Source organism: Oryzias latipes, chromosome 18 (assembly GCF_002234675.1).
Source record: "Oryzias latipes chromosome 18, ASM223467v1".
Taxonomy (NCBI): domain Eukaryota; kingdom Metazoa; phylum Chordata; class Actinopteri; order Beloniformes; family Adrianichthyidae; genus Oryzias; species Oryzias latipes.
In genome coordinates this window covers 22,000,465-22,018,959 of record NC_019876.2, presented here as the reverse complement: position 1 = coordinate 22,018,959, position 18,495 = coordinate 22,000,465, and the positions used below count along the sequence as shown (strand labels likewise).

The 18,495-nt window shown below is 44.1% G+C and overlaps 1 protein-coding gene across 3 annotated transcripts in view; it reads right to left on the bottom strand.

The window, feature by feature from the left end:
- phka1 (phosphorylase kinase regulatory subunit alpha 1) overlaps positions 1–18,495 on the bottom strand; it is a 31,134-nt gene that overhangs the window by 728 nt on the left and 11,911 nt on the right. Inside the window, exons 13-30 of one of the 3 annotated variants that reach the window (XM_011487671.3) lie at positions 18,092–18,170; positions 17,879–18,013; positions 17,225–17,334; positions 16,442–16,586; positions 16,275–16,353; positions 16,006–16,166; positions 11,026–11,187; positions 10,844–10,938; positions 10,616–10,761; positions 9,955–10,108; positions 9,640–9,798; positions 9,440–9,569; positions 6,428–6,529; positions 6,224–6,339; positions 3,714–3,758; positions 1,788–1,949; positions 1,620–1,673; positions 7–207 (exon numbers count right to left, since the gene is read on the bottom strand). In XM_011487671.3, coding sequence (XP_011485973.1) covers positions 7–207; positions 1,620–1,673; positions 1,788–1,949; positions 3,714–3,758; positions 6,224–6,339; positions 6,428–6,529; positions 9,440–9,569; positions 9,640–9,798; positions 9,955–10,108; positions 10,616–10,761; positions 10,844–10,938; positions 11,026–11,187; positions 16,006–16,166; positions 16,275–16,353; positions 16,442–16,586; positions 17,225–17,334; positions 17,879–18,013; positions 18,092–18,170 — 2,235 coding nt within the window. Of the gene's footprint in view, positions 1–6; positions 208–1,619; positions 1,674–1,787; positions 1,950–3,713; positions 3,759–4,842; positions 5,104–6,223; positions 6,340–6,427; positions 6,530–9,439; positions 9,570–9,639; positions 9,799–9,954; positions 10,109–10,615; positions 10,762–10,843; positions 10,939–11,025; positions 11,188–16,005; positions 16,167–16,274; positions 16,354–16,441; positions 16,587–17,224; positions 17,335–17,878; positions 18,014–18,091; positions 18,171–18,495 lie in introns of those variants that run through there. The other 2 variants (XM_011487672.3, XM_020711742.2) reach the window with 2 other exon arrangements.

Below are 18,495 nucleotides of genomic sequence, written 5' to 3'. Positions count from 1 at the left end.
TCTGACCTGATCTTTGTAGAACATATCGTTGGCCAAATGGACGATCTTCTCCACATGGATGATGGAGCCGATGCTTGGGATGTCCACGTCGGCCAGCATGGTGAGGACCAGAATGGCTTCCACCAGCAGCTGCCGGTACTCGGGCTGGGGGACGCGGTTCAGAACGGTTTCCACGTGAACTGAGAACTTGATTTCTGCGGGGGTCATCTGCAGCAGGAGAGACAAATGTTCTGGATTCAGCAACCTCAGAATCTTAAATTTGATCACTGACACATCTCCTTCAAAAAGACTGATGAGGTAGGCAGCCAAGGACCTCCCAAGGACGGGAAACCAGAGCAACCAACGGCACAGCAACAGCAATCCAGCTGCTGTGGCAACAGACAGGAAGAGGCCACAAGCTGAGGCGCACACAGGGGTTAAGACCACTGCAACACTGGGTATTCAGAGCAAGATCATTCATCTGAGCCGCAGGAATCAATATGTTCACATCGTCCTCGGCAACGCGCATTCAAGATACCACTTTCAATGAATAGTCAATGTAAACATGAGGAAAAGCATGTTTCAGGCCTTTGTGTTCACATGGAGTTACGTGTAGCCACTGAACACAAATTGACAGCTAAACCAGGTTGAACTTTAATCCATCAGGGACTTGGATTTGGTAGTGACGTATAGATGACATCCCCCATTACTTCACGGAAGTGCAAACCGCTCGAAAATTGATCATGGAGGAGAAATGAATGATTGCTGTTTGTGCCCAGACTAAATTCTGTGACACCGAGTCTTTCATATGTAGATTCACAAGATTTGCACCGCTTTGACATGAATGAAGCCTCGTCCAACTGTAGGTGGCAGACAAGCGCCAGTAAACAGCAGAAAAAAAGAAAGAAAAACAAGCCCCTCAAAATGTTTCCACTGACTAAATGCGCCTTCAAGAACCCGCGTCACAATCCCGGCGTAAACGCAGCCGGAAGCCTCCAGGGCAGGTGGTTAGATTCTACTTTTCCCTTTCTGTATTTTACTTTTGCTTCAGATTTGTCAATCAATGTTTGTTTTGTCTACAAAGTGGACGTGTAAAACGTTTGCTGACCTCTACCAGCCTATGCCTCTTTAGTGTTTAAAAATATTCAGATGTTATTGATTTAAAAGGTTTATTTCAAGCTTTTGTAAACTGATTCCAAGGTGGTGGTCCATTTGATAAATTAAGTTAATAACTTTTATTGGAAATATTACAATAAGGGTGGCAGTGGCACAGGCGGTTGAGCAGGTCGGCCAATGATCCAAGCATCGGCGCTTTGATCCCCGCTCCCCCCAGTCAACTGTGGTTGCGTCCTTGGGCAAGACACTTCACCATCACTGCCTCCAGTGTGGCTCCAATGGTGCACGAAAAATTTCAAACATAAGTCTGTTACAGTTTTCAGACCTTCTCACAGGAATGTGCTCAGAAATAACAGCAAATGCCTAAGAAGAATCCAGGTTTAAGTCTGAAAGACCCAAATTTTAGCTACAGCACAGTGTGTTTGCTGCACCATCAGTAAATACAGAAGAAGCGAAAAGAGGAGTAAATCTTTAGCTAAAAAGGAACAAAACTAAAAATGCCTGTGAAGACGGAGCAGCCTGACCTCTCTGGTGGTGGATGATGGAAGAACAAAGCCCTCGATGGACAGACCGTGGCACTGGAACAAAGAAAAGCAAAGTTGGTTCAGCAGCTCAAGTGAAGCATAAACTTCACTGAGTGTCTGCCCAGAGATCAGAGCGACCAGACCAGAGGCTTTGGCGTCTTTTCAGACCTTCTGCAGGATCCTCCACACTTTCTGGTAGAAGCCCACAGGAACTCGGTTCAGCGCGCCGTCCAGCCGTCTCCTGCGCAGCCACTGTCCATGTCTGGTGTCCTTGATGGTAGGAATGCTGTCCGAAATGTCCAGAGACTCTATGGACGGCAGCCGGTACCTCTGAGCAGCAAACAAACAAACATATAGATAAGCAGAAAAAACAAAAGCATCAGATGATGGAAGCCCTCTAGAGCAGTGTTTTTCAACCTTTTCTGAGCCACGGCACACTTTAACCTTAAAAAAAATCCCGCGGCACACCAGCATCCAAAAATTAAAAAAAAAGGAGAAACTCATAGTCTGTATTGATCTACAGCCCCTCCACAATCTCACATGCATTTTTGAGATAATTGTTACAGAAAAAGCTGGAAACTGCAGCTGTTTTTTTCTAAAAGATGCAATAAAAGTTAAGTTAGAAGATTTAAAAACAGTTTGTGTGTTCGTTAGTTTCAAGACGTTTAACAACAGATCTCCTTTTGCGCTGTCACTCTCACAACCCAATGCATCATGGGAAATGTAGTGCATAAAACGGCCGGAGATCGGTTTTCGGAGCTTCATTGTTTTGTTCACTTGTTCCACGGTCTGATACCGGATTCTGTGGATAGCTACACCGCTAAAGACGAGCTTTAGCTGGTATTTCTGTTAGAACTGAGCGACTTTACGAGCTAAATCGGGACAAGGAAGTGAAGACTTTAACCACTTCTGATTGGTCAGACCGATGACATGTGATTAACCCCCCCAACACGGGACTCTTCCAAAATACAGCCGAAGGTGCAGCTGAATCGCGTCATTCTTATCAAAATGTCTTTAATAAAATAAAATGAACGCAAAGAAAAGGTATTTTACGATCTTTTATATTCCTAACTCCTCAGTGTTTTATCAGGGCCTGTTTGGATGAACAGAGAGCTAAAATCCTGGAGATGGGAAATGTTTTTAGATCAGTTAATGATGGCAATTTCCCACGGCACACTTGGCCATCTCCCACGGCACACTGGTTGAAAAACACTGCTCTACAGCAGGAACGCCCTCTGCTGGTGTAAAGGTGCAATGCCCCTCTATGTGATGTAGCAGTTCTAGGCCGTGCCTCCTGACATGCTACTCTCAGCACCATCCTCACAGTGGAGGAGCTTCTTTTGCTCCTGCAGACTATTTAAACCCGGAACCTTTGAAACTTTGCAGGTCCATCAACTCCCATGTAAACCCGCAGGTCCATAAAAACTCTGTTGAAGATGCCAATAGGTGTGTAACTTATGGGTGTGCTCCGTGGATCCACCTGATAGACTTTAATGGAAGGATTAAGGGGTACTTCTAGTACTTTCTGATACTAAAAGTGAGGAGGCAGGATAGTAGGATGGACAACACCCCCCAAACCTCAAGGGTTGTCATTCATTTTCTCCCGTTTATCCCTTTCGGGGTCACGGGGCTGCTGGAGCCTATCCCGGCCACTTATGGGAAAAGGCAGGGGACATCCTGGACATGTCGCCAGTCTGTCGAAGAGGGTTGTCATGGTTTCTTTTAAATCCATCCATCCCTCTTATGGACCTTCAAAAGCCCTTATTGGACTCACTGAGCTGCTGGAGCCTAAGGCGGGGTCACCCTGCACAGATCGCCCGTCTGTTGCAGGGCCAGACCCTCACGTTTGCCCATAAGGGCCAATAAAGAATCATCAATTAACATATGAAGCACATATGGAGACGTAGGGAGGAAACCCACACATGCACGAGGAGAACATGGACGTTCCACACAGAGGGACCACGCCAGGATTTCAACCACAGCCTTCTTGCTGTCAGGCGACAGTGCTACCCAGTACACCACCATGCAGCCCTTCTTTTAAAACTAACAACAGTTTCAAACTGTTGAAAGTATATATTTCAAAGCAAACCTTACCCCCGATTCCACATTTTCCATATCCAGCGACGGACTTTGAACGCCCTGAGAAGCAGAAGAAGAAAAAAGTCAAAGAAGAATCCGGACAGCCTGGAGGAGACTGAAGGTTCATAAAAATAAAAAAGCTGTGTTTCAAATTACATAGTGCAAATTAAATTTGCGATAATAAATTTGCTTAATGGAAACATGTCGATTTTGAAAAACCTGCATTTATTGAAAATAAAGTTGAGCATGTCATGTGGAACTGTTGGATCCAACGCTCCAATGTAAAATCACCAGCCACCGTTTCCCAAAATTGCTTCATCCGTAGTCTCTCCCCCATTTAAGGAGCTCGCCGCTCCATGGTCTAAATAAAACTCCTTTGATAGATGATGATGAGCGCTAGTGCCGTGGCAGAAATTTGAATGTATCTGCTTTCACCATGTTTTTGCATGACTTATCGCAGGAGTTGGTTTGTGTTTATTTGCATAATTATGATTTAATGGAAACAGTGTGATTGCGAAATTGGTTTTTTTCAACATTTCTGGAATTTGGATAAAGTTTTGCACGTGTGTAACAAGACTGCAGCTAGAATCAGAGTCTAAAGAAGACAGAAGACATCGGACAACAGCAAACAGAGACATCAAGGTTTAGGTTAAATCGAGACATTTGCTTCCTTCTGATCTGTAACTTCAATTTTGGACAACTCGTCCTTAATGATGATAATTAAGAACCTACAGGAGCTCACTGCCTGGAGATGTGTCAGGGTTTCATTCCCCCTCCCCCCATGGGTGTCATGGGAAGTGACGCGTTGGATCAGCTGCCTTCCAGGTCAGATGTTTACCCATCATGGTCCAGGACCTGCTCCTCACAGCCCACCTCAGACCCTGCTTCTGCTGCACTTCAATGCTTCCATGAACTTCACTTTTTATGATCCAGCTAATCCATCAGAACACATCAAACACGGTCCTGGTCTGTAGTTGACCAGAGCACTGAACCAGCTCTTTACCTCTACTAGTAGAGGGGAGTACTAGTATCCTTTAGGGATCTGTATTTGTTCGATAATCTACAGAGGACTTCCAACACTGGGAATTTCTAGTGGGGGGGTTCCAAAGGGTCATGTGAGTAAGTATAATTTAATGTTTTAACTTTAATTTGTGTTGACTTCCTTTTTTTAATCTTTCTTATTTAAAACTCTTTGAATTACCTTTTGCCTTATTTTATTTATAAAAATAAAGCAGATTATCAGACATGAGGATTATGTTCCCTGGATTAAGAATGATCGCCCTGTTCAAGCGTCATGATTTGCCCCATGCATCTCAAGCTCTCCTTCCCTTCCATCAGGTGAATTAGCACCAATAAGATGATCATTTTTTATCATACTCACAGACAGAGACATCGTGTGCTCAAGCTGTAAAAACATAAAAGCCAGTGAGCTGGGTTAGTCTCTTCACCACAAAGATCCTGACCTGCCTCATCCTCTAAGCCAGGGGTGCCCACACCTTTTTGGCATGTGAGCTACTTTTGAGACCAAGATGTATGTCTATATATACATCTATATCTCTCTCTATATATATATACATATATATATAGAGAGAGAGAGAGAGAGATACATATATATATATATAAAGTATTTTGAGACTAAAATACTGTTTAATAAACATAGTATTGTGAACTATTAGTACATGACATTGTTTATGTACTGATAATTCAAAAACTACAGAGTAAAAGTACACAAATTTATGTGCAGAGATACTTGTGTATTAACAGATGACACGTTTTATTACAAAATCAGAAAGCAGCGACTATCATATTTCATGCTCTGCTGTTAACCGTGCAATGGGGGGAGCATGGATCGGATTCATCGGGCGGGAACTGCGGAGGAACGCGGTGTGATCCAGGCCTCAACAAACACTCCAGTGGGCTGGAGTGGTCTTCTGCCAGGGACTTGACGTGCCGTGGGGCAAGTAGCAACTTTCTAATGGCAGACAGAATGTGCGCTCAGTGTATTTAAACACACATGTGCAGTGATGCGTGTATCAGAGGATATTCGATTGGCTGTTCTGCATGTCAATCAAGTCTCATACTTGATTGACATGGATTTTGATTAACTGACAGATTTTTTGAAAATATATATATATTTTTTTTGGTTATCTATCTTTCCTGGCCTGCGATCTAACTCATGTCCTTGAAGATCGACCGGTTGATCGCGATCCACGTAATGAGCACCTCTGCTCCAAGCTGTTGGGATAAGTCTTCTGGTGGACGGTCAGATTTCCGTCCTTCCTGATGAAAGTGTGAAGAAAAAAGGGTCTACCTGCTACAGGATAGGCATGCAGACAATATCTGATCTAATCCTAGCCCCCCTGAACATTCTCTTGATGTCCAGTCTGGTTCTAAAAGTGGACGTTTCTTCTGGTCCAGTCCAAACAGGTCAGGTCAGGTTCCGGATCCTTCAGGTGTCAGCTCCAGGGTTGGATCTGTTGTCCTCAAGCTCTGCTGGAAGCTCCAGCTGTGCTGCAGTCTCTTACCATCTTTATGTCGCTCTTCAGCTTGCTGATGCCCGCTCTCTCACTCTTGGTGGCGCCAACGTTCCCCAGGTGGTGGATGGAGATGGCAGGACTGATGCCATCATCTCCCTCTCTGACTGCAAGGGGGGAGGAGGAGTCAAACACGAACAACGGACATCAGAGACACTGATCCACAGCTTCAACACAAACAGAAAACACACTGACCGCTGCGCTCCACGCCAAACTCTTTCCCACTGAGGATGTGGTGGAGCAGGTTCTTCAGCTCTGACGGACTCAGACTCATCAGACTCTCTGTGGCCTCGTCACCTACACGAGCACAAAAGCACATATACACACACACACACACGCGCACACACAGCAAGCGTTACCACTGGAATCCTATGCGTTTCCTTTTTATATTGAATTTCTTTGATGAAAACGAAGTGTTGAGTATTAAATAACGTTTTTTTTGTTAAGCTACGTTAAAACCGCACTTGGCATTGCGTGTTCAAGTCGGCACTTTCAATGAAAGGTCTATGTAAACGCGTGTGTAGCGACAAAACCAAACAGTCGCTGAGAGGCTGACGCTGGGTGGGTCCTGTGGGTGGGTTTTGAATGACCCGCTCAAAAACCATACAGCATAACGAAGTTTGTATTTTTGTAGTTTTAATAATGGAAAATGAAGGTAATTAAATCCACTTGTAATATTATGATCAAAAAATAGAAAAAACAAGGAATCAAGAAAAAAGCACAAAAGCGTATAAAGCGCATAAAGCGGTCAACAAACAATACGGCAACCCAGCTCACCCCCCCTTCCACCTTACACAGGGTAAAAACCACAGGTGAGTTATAGTCAATTAACGTCACCGCCCACAAACATGTGACCCACCAGCTGATCCTACTCAATAACCTTTAATTAAAACAATTCTATATTCATTTAACATAAGAAAGACCACACTTAATTCAAAACTCTCACATCAACGAGCATCTACGCACATTTTAAGACCGTTTTAGGGCTTTGTGTACAAAATGTGTGAACTTGAACTAGCGTTGACAGTTAAAGCAGGTCGAACTTTGACCAACCAAGGACTCAGCTTTGGTAGTGACATCATGGAAATCATAATTCATGGAATTGTCTACTGAAATAAATTGCACTTTAGGAGGAAGGAGCACACACACAAGTGTGTTGGGGGTGCGTGTGGATTCTTCTGCAGTGGACCGCTCTCTAGCTGCATGTAAGGCTTCACCTTCAAAATACAGACACGTAACTTTGCGCTGCACAAAATAGTTCCCAAACAAAACATGTAGTGATATTCATCACACTAACAGTGCGCGCTCATGTTTGGTGCTACAGAGTGAAGGAGAACTGTTTCCTCAGTTTATAATCATCTTCAGCAGCTCGGCAACTCTATTTGATTGAATCTTCATTCTCTGTCAAATATTTGCAGCTGGTTTAAACTTAAACTTTGTGATGAAGACTTTTCCCTTTAAGGTCAAAGTGGAGGCTAACAACCAGACGCTAACTTCAGCCGTGTCTGAATTCTAAGCTGTAACGGATAAAGAAAAAAGCAAAATAAAATGACACAATCCTCAGAAAACTCTAAATCTAATAATAAATGTGAATCCATTGCATCTTTATTATCGTGAGATTATGTGAAACATCTGAGAGTCAGTCGCTGATCCACTTGGCACGTGGAAACAACTGTCTCCATAAATCCATTCGTCGAGGAAGACTCCTGGTTTTGGGGCCCATCGTATTAGTTTTGTGTCCTGTTCGGATCCGGGTCCGGGACTGCATTACCCAACATCTGGGTGAAGAAGAGGCCCCTCCCTGCTTGTCCGATGTGAACACCATTTGCTAAAAGTACGTATCTGAATCCCCCCCACATTTCTGGTGTGACCATAGCTTCAGCCCTGACTGCTACAATGTCAGCAGGTTTATTTTTGGACAGTCTGGATATATTAAGTTTCACTCGGCTGCGTTTCCGTAGAGACAGACAAGATAGTGATGATGAGGTCTCACTAAAGGTCAGGTTTACTCTGGAGCAGCACTTTGTAAGGTTGGGGGGGGGGGGGGTATACTGTAGGTATAGAACAGGGGTCGGGAACCTTTTTGGCCAAGAGAGCCATAAATGCCACATATTTTGAAATGTAATTTCGAAAGAGCCATACAATAATTTAGTGTCCCTTCCCCACACTGAGGCACGGAGACTTAACCTCTTTTAAAGTTCTTTATTCCGATTACTGCAGACCGCAACAAACGCCGTTCAATTAATTCAGCAACTCCTGAATCTCTCCCGCCGACACGAGAGCGCTTCTCCCAACTTTATATTCGCTCCTGCCGCGTCAGCCCTCCCATTTCCCTTATTCGGCCCATAGCTGAACCCCATTGGTCCAAACTACCTAACAACAGGCTGAGCGACAGAACTGAGAGCCAATCAGATCTCTGCTTGACGCGTTCAATGAACTCCAGAACTTTTAACGCGGCCCAACAGCCATCCAACTCAGTCCGCGACAATTTGTTTAAAACTAAATATACAAGTGAATATGTGTATTTGATTTAATTTCAACATTTTTAAAGTAAAATAAGTCTGTGGATTCTTTTTAATAACATTGTTATTCTGTTGCTAATAAATGATGAGTATTTCTCGTGGTAGTTTTGCTGATGGTCTAGTCTGGTTGATCCGTGGTGAGTTTCTGCTTCATGCAGGCGTTGAGACTTTAAACGTCATCGTAGGCCTGAATGTTCTGTAGATGTGACAAAGACTGATCACATGCAGACGGGGAGCCAAACACACACTCACACGCCGCAGTGGGTGACAGGCAGCGGGTTTTACGTTTTTACAATCCCTGCGCGATTCACCTGCTGCCTGTCCCCACAACACCTCAGCCCCACCCTCTGCTTTCTCCCTCACACATCCCGTCCCCGCATCTGCGCGCTCTTTCTCAGAGACGGGAGCGCGTAGTTTTATGCACGTCAATTCACAGGTTTCCAGCTGGTACAAACTCTGTGAAATAATAGATAATAGTAACTGATAGCGCTGGCGCAGATTTCTCTCTCTAAGCACCGCTACTACTGCGCGCCTCTGGCATCGCATCGCGCCCGAGAAGGACAGGACTAAAGATAAAAAAAAAAGTATAATTAAAGATTTGTCTGCGAGCCACATGTGACCATCAAAAGAGCCATATATGGCTCGCGAGCCATAGGTTCCCGACCCCTGGTATAGAATATCTTACCAGAGCAGTTGAGGGACTGAGCCAGTTCTGTGGCCATGACTTGAATGATGAGGCCGATCCGGAGCCTGAACATCTCGCTGAACAGACTGGGCTGCGTGCGGATGCTCATGGCCAGGAACACCATGATCTCCTGCAGCACAGAGACAAGAATAAATGAGTAAGTGAAGCCTCCTCAGAACAGTGAGGAGAACCAAACCAACCTGTGTGAGGATGGCAACACTGATGTTGCCATCGCTGGCCTCATCGATGAGGGCAGCCAGCTGGTCTGGAGGGATGGGCGCCGTGATGGTTTTCTCCCTGGGTTCTGGAGGCAGACCTACTGTCAGGTGCTTCTGGTGAGCCAGCAGGTCAGAGCAGGCCTGGTGAGAGGCAGACAAATGTTCTCCATCCATGTTTTGGATAGAAACAGCCAGATTGTTCAGAGAATTACAGCAGCAGCCAGCCCAAGATTCTGGTTGCGACACCAACGCCTGCCGCGCCTGTAAAGTGTGTTCAGGTGTGTGTTCAGGTTGTACCGAGTCGAGCTCTTCCACCTTCTTCTTCAGCATCCCAGAGATCATCCGGATCAGGCCCCAGTGTTTGAGGTCACCAGCCTTCTCGTAAAGGTTGCTGAGCAGAGACCGGACAGTGGAGCCCCTCCCATGAAGGTGTGTGTCCCAGTCCATCCCCCTGAGATGGACAGGAAACCAGCTGATCAGAGGGTTCAGACACCACATTCTTTTGTGTCCCCCCAACCCTTGAATGAGGATCACTTCTGTTAAATTAAGTCTCTTTTAAAGCACAAAATGCGTCAATGTAAATTCCTTATGATCATTATAATCCAGTTCAGTCCAGATTATTCCAATAATCTGGCGGACACGGACTAGTAAACAGTAGGGGAAAAAGCAGTGGAAGTCCCTCCCTGATTGTCCAATGTGGACAGCCGATGTTAAACTCACGTCACATGGCCGAAGTGTAAATAGCTTTATGTGGGCTTTAACCTGCTCCTTATTTTGTTTCAGTATTTTCTGAAAAAAAGGCCTTGAGATTTTCAATGAAAGCATAAAATACTTCTTAAGCAGAAAACAAACTTTCAGAAATGAAGCTGCACATTTTCAAAGAATTGATAAAGAGCATTTCCTGTAGAAGATGTCCTAAACCCCAAGGAAGATAGCTGGAGCGCCTGCAGCATCTCACTTGTCTTTGAAGAGGATGTAGAGAATATCTGCCTGGTCCTGGATGTTCCCACTGTCTTTCAGCAGCTGGACCAAAGCACTGTAGTCGATGGCGCCGCTGGCATCTCTGGGGAGGCTACTTTCTGTGGTGATGGACACCTCTGGTGCCTGAAGGACAAAGATAGAGACCAATGTGATGAAATCGCTCTGCAGCAGAAACGCTGGAATCTGGAGGTAGATATGGAGGAACCTGAGCTTCTTCGTGGACAGTACTGTCTGGAAGGTTCAGATTGAGCGATGGATGACGAGTACGAAACAGCTTGTTGGGAAGGTACATGCCAATGTCTGAACAAAAGAAAGACGGAAATGGATTACAGCCCTCTCTAAACACAGAGCAGAAACAAGTGAGATGAACTGTTTGGGTCAACTCACTGTGGATGTTAAGATCCTGAGCCTTGTTCATCAAAGAGACCATCTCCCTGGTTCTTGTAGCAACAGCTTTGAATCGGCCCACACCTTCAGCGCTGGACTTCTGCTTCTTAGAAGCAGAGTGAGCCAGGAGGTGATCCAAGTACTGAGCAAGGTCGTCTGCCTCTGGGGTTCACCGAAGACAGGAGCAGAAGCAGAAAAGAAATCATCAGTCTGGGTTCACAGCTTCAGTCATCACACTTATGGACATGTTTGATTTTGAATCCTTTAGATGAGCAAGTTCAGAGAAAAGTACACAGTCTTCAAGATGCTCCAGCAACTTTATGCAGGTTTCTAACAGTAGCAGGAATCAAGATGCTGTAAGAGTGAAGAACCCCAGGGGCGAATCAATTCTGCTCCTGGGGTGAAATATTACCCTACAGGGCCTTTCATGGAACGTGGTGAAGCACAGAAAATGTGTCTAAAGGCTGGATGAAAAGTTTAGAGGCCAAAACCCCCTCCTTGTAGGAGAAATCAGGGAGTGGAGGAACCTGCGTTCTCCATACAGGTTTGACCATCGTTCAATGTTGTGACTAAGGCTCAAACCAACTGAACCTGTGGGAAATGAACCATAAGAATTTTGAGCCATATTAACCAATGTGGGATTACCCAAGTAAGAATTGGTGACATTAACAAGGTTAACCTTTGTGACATGCATCAAGTTACCTGTGTGACAAAAATCAGGTCAGCCTCTTTCAGCTAAACCGGGTTATCTTATCAGACTCAAACCAAGTTATCATGAACTATTTGAAGCAGGTTAACCTAAATGACCAAAAACAGGTTTATCCATGAGATCTAAATCAGAATAAACATCCACTCTGATCATCTTTTGATCCATTTTCAAAGGGTTCCCAGTGCTCTTTTAATTATGATGATGCTGTTTTTAGCCAAAATCAAAAACCTGTGTCGCTTTAGGACATAGTTTCTGCAGAGTGGCAGTAGTTCATTAGAAATGCACCTACGATTTGTGGGCAGCACTGTTGAAACGGAGCAACCCCGCCCCCCTCCCCCTCCTGCCCTGAGCTCTCCTGCTGAGAGCTCAGAGCAGGGAGCCTGTGGCCCAACCTGTGTTTTTCTACATCACAAGTACTCTTCTTTTTTTTTTTTTTCAAATCGCATTTTTTTTCTCTGCTCCTGATTCACAACAGTTTGAATACAGAAATGATCAAAACTATTTTCTTTATATACGTCCTCCATCATGACAAAAATACCACAAGAACACGTTAAAACCCCGAACTTTATTGAAGAGGAATCTTTAACTTAAATTACATTAACTAGTTTAACATAAATGAGCTTGACTTAAATTATATTAACCTGGTCTAAATTAAGTTAACCTGTGTGAACTAAACCAGGAGAACTCCATTAGACAAACTAGAACAGAGGTGGCGAGGCGGCTCTGGAGCCGCATGCGGCTCTCGGCCCATGAGCATGCAGCTCTTTGCGTCATCAATTGTGGGTGTAAAGTTTCTCCCCATGAGTCAGGGGGCTGTTAGCAGAATTGAGAGCCATGCTGTCTGGCTGTTTTCGGGCGTATTAACGTATGCAAACATCAATGTAGGATAGGAGCAATTCAAATCACACGAGTTTGCTTATTCCTCCTTGAGGTCATGAGGAGTTGGATGATGTATTTGTCACGGATGTGTCGCGACAATAATTTTGACATACTGAGCCTCATTTCATAGGTAATTCACTTTTATACAATTCTCAAATCCATCAGAGAGTAGTAAAAATAAATAATAAAAAGACGTCTGGGCAGTGTGAGTCTTTTGATTCTGCTCCCGACACATGAGTGACCGCCAATTATATGCGCTGTTTTCGCCCAATGCTGGAAAAAATTACTAAACATTTGATGTGCGTGCAGACTTTTACCCTCATATTCAAAATGGCAAAATTCAGAGAACAAAGAGAAACACATAACGTTTCTGGAAGAATGGGAAGATTCTTACTTTTTTACTGCTTTTGGAAGCAGTAAAATTGCTCATGGCTGAAAAGAACAAAACGTATCCCGGGGAACATTAAAAACTCTTCCTGATCTGAAAAAATTGTCTCCTTTTTTAACAAGTTGAAGCTTTTCAAAGTGCACACACACCTGACTGAGCATGCCTGTGTGAATAGTGTGGCGACCGAGGGGTAGCCCCGCCTTCAGCACCTAAGACTCATGGGAAGTGGGGAATCTTGGGTGTAAAACCATGAGTGAGGTGGCTTTGAGCAGAAGTGAGGTTCATGATGTAGGGCTAAAACGATACCTCGAGTTACCCAAGTTACTCGATTACAAAAATTCCTCGAGGCAAAAACTCTGCCTCGAAGCCTCGTTAAATTCCTATGACGCGCACTATACGCGCGGCGCAGGGATTTGATTGTGTCACACGGACCGTTTATTCACACGGACCTTTAGAATTTAGTTGGCGCGATGGCGGAGAATAGATCTATAAATAAACGGCAGAAATTGTCTAAAGTGTGGGATCATTACACACTTACTAGAGAAGAGAACTAGGTGCAGTGTCTCTACTGCAAAATAGAGCTGGCATATCAGCCGCTCCGCGCCCCCTCCGTGGCGACCAGCGCGGGCCGCGGAGGGGGCGCCAAGAGGCAGGGGCTGGGACAGGCGGTAGCTCGCCTTTCGGCGGACCGCAAGGCTTCTTTAAGCATTGCAAAAATAACAAAAGCATTATTTTTACACGAAATATAAACAATGATAATGATCAAATATGTTTTTCTGATTCTTTTATTTTTAATGGCCTTCCACTTTGGTGTTGTGCCACCCTTTCAAAGTCTTCTGCCCCCCCCCCCCCCCCCCCATACAAAATGTTCTAGCTCCGCCACTTATTCAAGACCAACTTAAAAACACCAAAAGTAACATTTGCATCAGAGCAGATCTTTAAAATCAAATGCTTGTTCATTTTATAACCACATCATTTTGTTATGCAGGATTTGTTTTGGTTGTTCAAAAACACACACAAATCCGATTACTCGATTAATCGATCGATTAAATGCTAGATTAATCGATTACAAAAAGAATCGATAGCTGCAGCCCTATCATGATGTTTGAATACCTGCGGTTTAGGTCAAGTAAATGTACTGTTAATCTGGTAGGAAGCAGCTCAATCCTTGATTCCTTACTACTGTGGTGAGCAAGCAGAGTCGTTTCAATACACATAAACATGTCATCAATTAAATGGTTTTCATGACATGGATCCTTCATAAAACTATATATTAAAAAATTACAGAAGAATTCTTTCTTTTCTTAACGAAGGTTAAAAATTAAATTATTGCTACACTCAACTGAAATAAAACTTGAAACAAACACAAGTACAATATTTGCTGTTGTGTTGTAGGGAGAGGAGTGTTTTATGGAAAATAATACAGCTTTAATTGCGTGTTTGTGTGTGTACGTATTGGCAGGTCAGTGTGTGGTGTGACTCTTTGACTCACAGCAAAAAAATTCGGCTCTTGGTGTGAAACTTGTTCACCACCCCTGAACTAGAACATCATTAGCGACTTTAAACAGATTTATTTGTGAAGTGAAACTAGAGGGACTGAACCCTGTGTGACACAAAACAAGGTCAATTTGTGTGATCTTAACCTGGTTAACTCTTGTAACCCTTACTAGGTTCACTTGTGCAACCTACGGTCATCAGTCTCAGAGGCTTTACATCACACAGCCGTGCACGAACACATGCACATCCAGCTCATGCTGCTGCAGGGCAGCTGTTTCTGCAGGTAAACCAACAGTATCACCTGCCACCAAATACCTTTGACTTCCCCTCTCTCACAATGACGACACCTTAACAGCTAAAAAGTGTCAAAAGCAGAAAAGTGAGGATAGCTGTGGCCGTAGCACAGATGATAAATGGGGGAAGCTCTGCAGTCCACATTCAGTGAGGTGAAAAATACATCATCCTCTGATCACAACAGCATCATTAGCAAAAGGGGAAAAAAATCGGAGGAATGATCTAAGCTGCTATGGAAAACACAGACCTCTAGACCAGTGTTTTTCAACCAGTGTGCCGCGGCACACTAGTGTGCCGTGGGAGATGGTCAAGTGTGCCGTGAGAAATTGCCCTCATTAACTGATCTGAAAGCAATTACCATCTCCAGGAAATCAGCTCTTTGTTCATCCAAACAGGCCCTGATAAAACACTGAGAAGTTAAGAATATGGAATATCATACAATTATTTTTTCTTTGTGTTTATTCGATTCTATTAAAGACATTTTGATAAGAATAACGGGATACCGCGATTTAGCTGCAGCTATAACTGTGTAAGGAAAAGTCCCGCCCCTTTAACTGTCTCCACCAATCATTCTTGAAGGCTTAATCACATGTCATCAGTCTGACCAATCAGAAGTGGTTAAAGTCTTCACTTCCTTGTTTCGAATTAGCGCAAAAAAGTCTCTCAGTTCCAACAAAAATACCAGCTAAAGCTCGTCTTTAGCGGTGTAGCTTTCCACAGAATCTGGTATCAGACTGTGGAACAATTGAACAAAACATTGAAGCTCAGAGACGCTGGTCTTTCTGCGGTCGGCGGATTATCGGCACTACATCTCCCATCATGCAGTAAAGTGACTGTCTTAGCGAACAATGAGTCTCTCCCCTTAACGTCTTAAAACAACGAACACACATCAAACAGTTTTTGAAACTTTTGACTTAATTTTTAATACATCTTTTAGAAAAAACAGCTGCAGCTTCCAGCGTTTTCTGCAACAATTATCACAAAAATGCATGTGAGATTGCAGAGCGGCTGTAGATCAATACAGACTGAGCTTTTTCTTTTTTTTTTATTTATCTATTTTTTTGGATGCTGGTGTGCCGCGGGATTTTTGTCAAGGTTAAAGTGTGCCGTGGCTCAAAAAAGGTTAGAAAAACACTGCTCTAGGTCACAAGCTTTCAGTCCTGTTTTCCGCAGCTACTGAGGTCATTCCTCACCTTCAACATTGTCGTCTTACCATCATCACAATGCAACTCATGCACATATCCATCGCTGGCATCATCATGGTCATACTCTTCGGCGTGGGAACCCATGCTGCCGAAGCGCTTACCATCCAGGAAGCTCAGGTGAGCGCAGCAGGAGGTGGTCAGGAACTCTGACAGCTTTCCCGTCTGGATCCTGTGGGTGTGTGTGTGTTGGGGGGGTCAAAGATCAGCTCATTCCCAGCTGTTTGAAGAGCAGCACAGAGCTGTCATTTCCTTGTAGTGTCCGGCGTTCAAAGCTCACCTGGCTCCTCCAAAATACCCATCCTGTAGCTTCTTCAGCGTCGCCAGGACAGCCGGGTCCAGATCTGTGCGGTCTTCAGCTGAAGATACAGGAACAGGAAGTGACACTGCATCTTTGTAGTGAAGAGGATGTAACTGCCTGATGAAGGACGGTCAGCGGAGGCTCACTCAGCATGGTTTGAGAGACGGGGAAGGTGACCGTCGGCCGTCCGGTTATCCTCCACCTGGAGGACAGGTAGGCGATTTCTGTCCTCAACATCTCTACGATCATTTTGTTGTCCAGAGCCAGGTAGAACTGCTGGTGGTCGATGAACTGAGGAGGTTTTCAGGTAAACAGGAGGAATTCAAAGATGAACTTTGACTGCTTAAAAACACTTAAAATTATTTAAAACTTTATTTGTTGACTGATTTGAGAGATTCAGCTGTGACAATCAACTATTTCTTTTAGTGTTCATGACTTTTATAAAGACTCTTAGATTCTTTTTAGTCATATATCACAACACAGCTTTGACTCCAATGCTCTTTGTTAAAACATAAAAGAATAACACAATTATTCTACCAGTCACATGACTCTTGTGAGGACATAGGGCTTTACGATTTTATAAAGTATGAGTTTGACACAGAGTTGATCATAATGTCAACATTTTCTTTGTATTCTTTTGTGGCTACACAGCTGCAGAAAAGAAATGTTTCAGCTTTCCATTTATGGTACATAGACAGTAATCAAAGGAAGACAGTGTGAAGCTGCAGATTTATGGGGGGGATCAGTCACTCAAACACACACTGCTGCTACAAGGAGGCAGAACCGCTGACCAGCCACCCACTGCTTTGAAGAACTAGTTTGTGGTCAATAACCAAGATGGGGATCTGTCAGAACCAGGACCTAAAACCTTGTGAGAACTACAAAGCAGTGGGGGTTGGCGTGTCACACCGTCTGTTGCATTTAAGTACCTGTGGAGTGAATGTGAAGATGGTGTTTCTGATGATGTAGAACTTTGAGGTTCCCAGAACTCCGATTCTCCTGTAGGGCCGTCCCGTCAGGCCCAGCCTTGGGTTACGTCCTGAAACACAAAGAAGGGTCTGTGAAGACCCCACAGCCCAATCGTCTTCTGAAAACCTCAGCTGGTGAGGAACCCTCATCGCTCCATCAGAACAGGTTTTCTCACTGAAGCAAAAGTAAATTTACTGACAAGGAAAACCAATAAGTACATTGAATGAATCTATAACAACTGTTCTAGGGAAGAAAAATCTATTCAGCTTTGAATAATTGGTACTTATAGCTCTAGTGTGTGTCTGTGTGTGTTTATGTGTCTGTTTCAACAGAGCTCTAATACACAGAGCAAATATTTGATTATTTCTAGAGGTAATTAATTTTTTGAGTAAATATAAACAGTAAATACAGACAGGATAACCTGAAGTTCTTTGTTCAATGACGTTAGTGTGAGCGTAGCTTCAGGACTAAATCATAAAGGACTAAAAGCTGTAAACCAGAATTTTCCGCTGATCGCATTTATCAAGTCAGTTTGAAAGTATTGGATATTTCCACCATGGGATTCTTCCATTTTTGTAAACAGTTAGCATGGACAACAAATCGATGGGGAGTACCGAGCCTAGCATAGATGTGGCTGAGGACTCTGGAGGGCTGCACATGAAAGGGGTGGATGTCTGCGATGGTTTCCACCTCGAAGCCGTTCTTCAGCAAAAGCTCCTTAATCTCATCTGTTTCAGCCAAAATGGAAACTGAGGAGAAAGGAGACAAAAACAAATCCTATTTAGGCTGAAGCTCTGGTCAATGCTGCGAATCTGCAGCAGACTCACCCTGAACGACCACGTCCGGCTTGGGCACGGTGGAGAAACGGCGGTTAAGAGGGTCAATCTCACCAGGAGCAAGAAACCCCTGAAATTGAACAAAATCAAAACCAAAATGAAAAACACTAAAAACCCTCTGAAACTATTGGAAAACAGACATGCATTAGGAAAGAAATGTTGCAGAAAAAACCAACAGGTGTTAACCCTGTGCGTGCTCAACAGCAGCAGTTTATGGACATTTGTGGATTTTCTGGACTGAGTCTAAGCCCCGCCCCCCCCCTCTCTACCTGTTCACATCCTCTGCAGCTCCTAGTTGTTTCCCCCCGTGTGCAACCCCCCCCTCCAGCGTGTTCTACAAAGATGGCGCAACATACGGTCATCATAGCAGCAAGTTGACAGGATAGCAGGGGCGC